General features: G+C 31.9%; 1 protein-coding gene across 8 annotated transcripts in view; it reads right to left on the reverse strand.

Annotated features, from left to right (window-relative positions):
• The window catches only part of LOC118441646 (membralin), a 62,485-nt gene that overhangs the window by 39,345 nt on the left and 15,640 nt on the right, over window positions 1-7,500 (reverse strand). For all 8 annotated transcript variants that reach the window (XM_085657101.1, XM_085657100.1, XM_085657099.1 and 5 more), the window contains one exon: window positions 1,086-1,218. In XM_085657101.1, coding sequence (XP_085513227.1) covers window positions 1,086-1,218 — 133 coding nt within the window. The remainder of the gene's footprint in view (window positions 1-1,085; window positions 1,219-7,500) is intronic.

The following is a 7,500-nucleotide window of genomic DNA, read 5'->3' on the forward strand; positions in this document are numbered from 1 at the left end:
ACGTAAAAAAAAAAAAGGAATAAGTATAAACAACAACAATAATTATATAATAATATCTACAGACGAGATACAGTTCATTAAATAACTATGAAGATGAAGTATACCTAAAAAAAAAAAAAAAAAAAAAAAAAAAATAAAAAGCAGAAAAAAAACAACGAAAGAAAAAAAGAACAAAAAAGAAAAAGTAGGCATATACAACGGGTAAAAATTATAATATCCACACACAAGTTCTTAATAATCTCTAATAAGAGTCTCTTCTCTCAACAGCGAAACAAACCAAGAAACGTTTAACAAAGGAGAATAGAATAAGGACACTTTGATCATTTTGGTTTTAGCCTGTTCAAGAGCCGAAGAATATAATAGAGAGAAAGAGGAGGAGTAAGAGGAGGAGGTAGAGGAGGAGGAAGAAGAGGAGGTGGAGGAGGAGGAAGAGGAACAAGGTAACCGAGTCTACGAACGCTCCAACGGCTTTCCGGGAAACAGTTTAATCCTTTTTAATTAAATGCTCCTTCGATCATCCTGCCTCTAACCCCCATGCTTCTACGCACTATACTAACGCTGCTCTCTCTCTCTCTCTCTTTCTCTCTCTTTCTCTCTATCTATCTATCTATCTCTCTCTCTACCAGGTTTTTCCAGATCCTTTATCTCTTTTTCTTATCGTTCGAGAAACTTTCTTTTACCAACCGTTTACGTTCTTAAAACCTTAACGGTTCACTTTCGTAACGTCGATTCGAGATTAAATATGTAAATATATAAACGTCGTACGATTTTACGAGCATATAGATATAACTATACTATACTATACTATACTATATATATATATATATATATATATATATGTCTATATATATATATATATATATATGTCTTGAACGAAATAAATAGAACGATGGTAAAATAAACGATATATGAAAGATATTATTTACGAGTTAGAACGTACGTACATAAATACGTAAGATACGATATGAGATATTTTACTTGATATTTACTTGATACTTGGATATATCCCCTCCCCTCTCCTCTCCCTTCTTTTCTTATTTTCTGTTATACATACAACATATATATATTTTATCTCTTTCCCTTACCTTAACCAATGTCTTTTCGTAACAGCCGTGTGGCAACATATAGCATCGTACTGATCGGCTATCCAAACTATCAATATGATGTAAAATGCAGTGGTGGTGTCGTTAAAGAACTCCGACATTATTGCTTCCATACCTGTAATACATATAAACAAACTTATTTACGCACACATACATACATCCGAATCACAAAAATCAAATTAAAACTATGTTGTCCCTTCGACTCTTTCGACGAACTTTACTAAAAAAGAAAAAAAAAAAAAAAAAAGAGAGAATAGAAAATAAAACGAAACTCTTACGATGCTTTACGACTTCGTCTGATTGTCTCTCACAAGAGAGAAGACGAAGAGAAAAAGGAAGAAAAAAGGAGAAAGTTCCCTTTCGTATACGAAAAGAATGAGAAAAAAGAGTAGAAACGAAAGTGACTAATGATCCTATGCTGTTAAGTTTATAAGACTCGATGCCACCCTCTTCTTAACCATCCTCTTTCTCTCTCTCTTTCTCTCTCTTTTTCTCACTGGTTCTCTCTCTTTCTCTGTACTTTCTTCCACTACGATAATAATCTTCTCTCTTCCAAATGAATATGACCTTCGTTATAATCAAAAAGTTATGCGTCTGCCCGTACTTGATCATTCGTCTATCTCCGAAACGTTGAATAAAATTAATCCTATTAACGCCATACACAGATCTATCTACATACATAATATTTCAAATCGTATATTTCCGAATTAATCTAATTGAATTTTCTCATCGGGAAAATCATCTTCATGCGTTCGCTAAACACGCATAAACAAATATTATGCATTATTCAATCTTATTTTAAAATAATAATAAACAGTTAAAATATGTATCTATGTATAGATTAATTAAATATGTATTAGCTAAATATAAATATTATATAATTATTCTTTAAGAAAGAGAAGAAAAAATAAAAAAAAAAGAAAAAAGAATAAAAATAATAATCGACTATTATATTGCAGACAATTAACAAAAAAATTCGTAAGGTTAATTATTATTATTATTTTTTTTTTCTTGATTATAGAAAATAAAAAACAATACGTTTGAAAAATTCGTAAAGTCAATTATTCTTTTTTTTTTTTGGAATTCATTGAATAAAAAAAAAAAAAGAAAGAAAGAAAAGAAAAGAAAAGGAAAAAGCCACGCTATAGCATTTTCGTGAAATCAAAAGTTTAATAATAAAAGACGACCTTAATCATGACAAACTCGAAACAATTCGTGTACGAAACGTATAATCGATACTCTCCCTCCCCCCCCCCCTCTCTCTCTCTCTCACTCTCTCTCTCTTTATGTGTGTGTGGCGATCGGGTGCTATCGAAGATTCGTTCGAGCGCGAGTTTGCGCTGCTATTAATCGAATAGTTTCCACGCAATTAAAAGTCCGACACATGGCTACCACGCGATTCGTTGTGTTTTCGTGATAAAATATTATACGCGAGCTTTCCGTTATGTGCGTTAAAACGAGACGATACATGACTCGATGGCGATGGCGGCGATGGCGATGGCGATGGCGATGGCGATGGCGGCGGAGGTGGAGGTGGCGGAGGCAGAGGCGGAGGCGGTGGTCACACGCGTATACTCGTTTTTACGTCCGTGCGAAAACGCACATCGAGCCACTCTTAAATCTCAACGTTGTTACACCGAGTCGATTACGATTCGTTGCAATTTAAATTATGAGATAACTGGCTCGATTACACTCTATCTATCTCTCTATCTTTCTCTCCTTTCTTTCTCTTTTTCTCTCTCTTTCTCTCTCTCTCTCTCTCTTTTTCTCTCTTTCTTTCTCTCTACCTCTGTTTCAACGTGAATCCTGCTTAACTTATTAACTTTTTACAAATAATATTTGTTTGTATGTATGTATATATAAAAAAAAAAAAAATTAAAAAATTATATAACGTTTGTACGCAATTGAAATTGTGAAAATAAACTTTACTGCAGTCAATCACTCAATCTCTCACTCAATCTCTCTCTCTCTTTCTCTTTTTCTTAATCAGTTATCTGTTAAAAAAAAAAAAAAACTTTTTTTCTACAATTTATACTATAATTATAACTTGTAGTAAAAAAAAAGAAACATTGACTCATGAATATGAACCAACTGATACTTATTTCTGTCGGAAAAAACAAAAAAAAAACAAGAAGAAACGAGATAAGACATATGCATACATGTCTGAGTTAACTAAATAATTAATTTCGACGACATTAATCCAATGTGTATCTTGAAACAAATAAATAATTGATGAAGATATTAAATCAGAAAAAAAAAAGAAGAAGAAGCCGAACGTGACGAATGCCTGCAGATTTTTTCATCGAGTCTTTTTTCAAATTAAACGTAAAAAAAAAAAAAAAAAAAAAAAAAAGAAACTTTTTCAAATAAATCATCAATATTTATAATAAAATATCGATATGTAATATGAGTAAAGTAATACTAACGTAATCCTGCGGCAAGCAATCCTGATACATAATTATTTATATCGATATCATTTGTTTTACAAAATGCTTAACATTACTTAATAAAAATACTAACTGAATAAAAGTACTGAAGAAAAAAGGAAAGAGATAAAAAAAAAGAAGGAAAGAAAAAACCGACGAGAAAGAAGAGAATTTAACAAAAGTACCGTAACGTAATACGTCCGATAGAATAGTGATTGTGTGAGTCGTACTATATCTAATGGCGTGTTTCCTAATGCATTGTAACGATATGGAAAGCCACGGGGGAGCACACGGAAATAATAAAAGAAGTACCGCCAGGGCGTGTCGTCGGCAGGTCACGAAAGTGTAAAACGAGTACCTAGGTACGTTGAAAAATACGCCGTCTGAAATGTGATTAATAACGCTCAGTATAAGTTGACAAGCTTGCAACTAACATTGACTTCTTAATTCCGTGCTACATGGAAGAAAAAAAAAGAAAAAGAAAAAAAAGAAAAAGAAAAAAAAGAAAAAGAAAAAATATTTCCGACACGTAATACGTATATAAGGTACGTATATACGGCTCTTTCGATTTAGCTACGATAATTGAAAAAAAAAATTTCTTTGAAAATCGTTTTACCTTAATTTTTTTAATTATATTCTATAACACGACAAACAAATTAATACACGCGCACGCGCACTCACCACACACATACATATATGTTAAATTATTATTAAAGCACGTTTATATCGATCTTTCTATACAAATATAATTCAATTATACAAAATATTAATAATCGAATTAATACATATATCGATAATAAAATGAACGTAAAATTATTATATATAAAAAAAAAAGAAAGAATAAAGGAAAATAATAAATAATTTCCATCGCATATTAACAATTGAAAATTTGTTTCTCTCTTTTATCGATCGTTCTTCGCAAAAAAAAAAAGAAAAGGAGGAAAAAGGAAAAAGAAACTATGAAAAGTGATAGTCGAAGAGAGTCTCTTTCGAAGATTCATTCTCCTGCAAAATATTATAGAAAGAGATAGAAAGAGAGAGAGAGAGAGAGAGAGAGAGAGAGAGAGAGAAAGAGAGAGAGAGAGAGAGAGAGAGAGAGAGGGAGAGAGAGAGAGAAAGAAAGAGAGAGAAAAAGACAAGGGTACAAAGCGTATATTATGCGAGCTGTAGTAGGGTGGTAAGAATGACGGTGCTAGTGGATGAACGTAGTCGGAAAGAGGAGGATAAATGAGCCGGAGACTAAGGGCAAAACGTCGGATAATTAGTTTCTTGATCCCGAGACAGTAGGCGACACAAAACACGAAGAAAACGAGTATCTCTAAGAATTCTAATGTCACTACTGGTGTGTGACAACTGTCGTTCTTGTTCTTTGTCTATCCAAAATGTGTGCTGGCGACGTTACTTGGAAAAAGATTAAAAATGAATACAAATAACTTAATAACTTAAAAAGAAATATAGATAAATTGTACGTGTTTACGAGTTTCTTATATTAATAAATTAAAATCTTATAACAATTTGTTCGTACGTATCTAACTATCAAAAATACAAAATGTCGTTTAATCTCTGTAGAAAAATGTAATAATTATTAGAAAACCTCTCGTCAAAGATTCGAGCAATTTCGTTGAATAACAAATAGGAAAGAATATGCGATCCCTTCGAATTTCCACAAATTACTGACCTAACCTCAAATGTGAACTGAAACGTTCAATGTTCCTAGGCATTTTACAATGTTTATTTACGTTTAAGATTCGATCTCATCTATATCCTTCACATTTCCTAAAACTTTATATAGGTACCTATTATCTCGAAAAAAAACAGTTTTATCGTAAATTATCTCTCTCTTTCTTTCTGTCATTCTTTGTCTCTCTTTCTCTCTCTATCTCTCTCTGTCATTCTTTGTCTCCCTTAACCTTCTCTCTATCTCTCTTGCTCTTTCTATAACATTATATAAATTTGAAGTCATACGCTCTAACATACACACACACACACACACACACAGATTTTTGAAATATAATTATTTCTCACGATAAAATTAATTACATACATACATGTATAATGTTCCTACATTAATACATAGATATATTCGATGATTAATAAAATAATTAAATACCTACTTACATAGGTATATAAATCATAATATTGAAAGTGATTTAAATGATAATAAAAAATAATTATTCATAACGTAATTATCTTAATTGTAATTATCGTAAATTATCCTAATGCTAAAGGAAAAATAATATAATTGTGTTAAATATTATTTAGGGTAAAAAAATATTTCCGAAGTCGTTAGTTCGTTCACGGGCATGAATTTCAAGAATGTCTTCATTCGAGATTCGATTAAAAATTGTGACATCGCGGGACATGAATCAGTTCTATATATCGAATATCCTCATGCCGAAAGGTCTTCCTTACGTCGGATAATGTCCGGATAATGCGCTCATTTAAATGCATGCTAGCCGAGCATTACTTCATGTTGGTAAGCCAAGGGCTCGAACAAAGAAAGAGAGAAAGAAAGGAAGACAGACAGTCAGACAGAAAGAGAGAGAGAGAGAGAGAGAGAGAGAGAGAGAGCCAAGTGTATTAGGTCTGATCACAATAATAGCACCCTTTTCTCTAGAAACTCTTCTTTTCCTTCATAAAGTACTTAACCTTTGGAAAGAGAGTACACTTATATCGAAGACGTAAAAAATCTTTTTCGATTTCGATTCGTCCATTAGAAATACGAAATTAACATACGACAACGTCTCGTATCTAACAAAAGTATAGATATTATCATTTTGTAAATGTAAAAATATTTACCCATGATATATAGCGAATCTAACAACAAAAGCTTTTGTCTAAAGGAACGAGAAGGCTAATAATGTGGTTAATCAATGGTCGAGCTATGCCACCTTCTCTACGTTTGCTACATTCCGACCGCTGACAATTTCGCAGGGACCTCGAAAATCAGCGCGATCTAATGGACATAATATTTCTCGTTGACCAGCCACGATGTCCTTTGAGTTCCGTTCAAAGCTTACCATAGAATATATATGTACTATATATATATATATATGTGTGTGTGTGTGTGTGTGTGTGTGTGTGTGTTATAATTTATATATCTAGATAGGAGGCGGTGGTATAACAGAATTATTTATTGGCCCAGAAACCGATATTTATTAAATATTTTTGAATAATACGAATATAATAAAAAAAGGAATATTATCATGTTTTCCAGTTTCTTGAATCGATTTAGTACAACGAGATATATATATATATATATATATATATATATATATATATATATAACTTATATGTATCCATTATGTATGGGAAAAGCCGTATGCATGGCATTGCCGTTGCCATTACGTCCCATCAGAAACATATCCACACTTTGTTGATAGATATACCTAACCAACCCACGGTTCGTACAATTTTCTCGACAACTACGACCTATGACCACTCGAAATTCCATCAAGCATTTCCAACAACGGAAGCAACGATCCCAACAGCTCTACGTTTGACAAGCCTGTTTTCCTGCGTTTCACTAGCGGTCACCCTCGGTGTGGCCTTTACGTGCGAATAACGTTTTGCTTAGTTATTTTCATATATATATATATATATATATATATATATATATATATATATATATATACACCATTCTCGAAGTTATACGAAATCCAGCAAATACAGTAGAATCTACCACCCTTTAACTCGATTTCAAATAAGAAGATATATATTATCATAACATTCATCTGTGTTTTTTCTCTTCTTTTCTTTCCTTTTTCTTCCCCCTTAAATATCAAAGAACAATCTCTATTGTGTTGTGTTCTAACATTTTCGATCAAAGGAAAAAAAATAAAAAAAAAAAAAATAAAAAAAGATCGACAAGTTTGAAGGAAAAAAAAAAGCTACATAATTCCATAAGAAAATTTCACCAAAACTCAAGATCTTTGTTTTGTTAAATGGATGAAAGAGAAAACAATATAAAG

The sequence above is a fragment of the Vespa mandarinia genome, chromosome 5 (assembly GCF_050613455.1).
Source record: "Vespa mandarinia isolate Hongniang chromosome 5, ASM5061345v1, whole genome shotgun sequence".
In the NCBI taxonomy this organism is placed as follows: domain Eukaryota; kingdom Metazoa; phylum Arthropoda; class Insecta; order Hymenoptera; family Vespidae; genus Vespa; species Vespa mandarinia.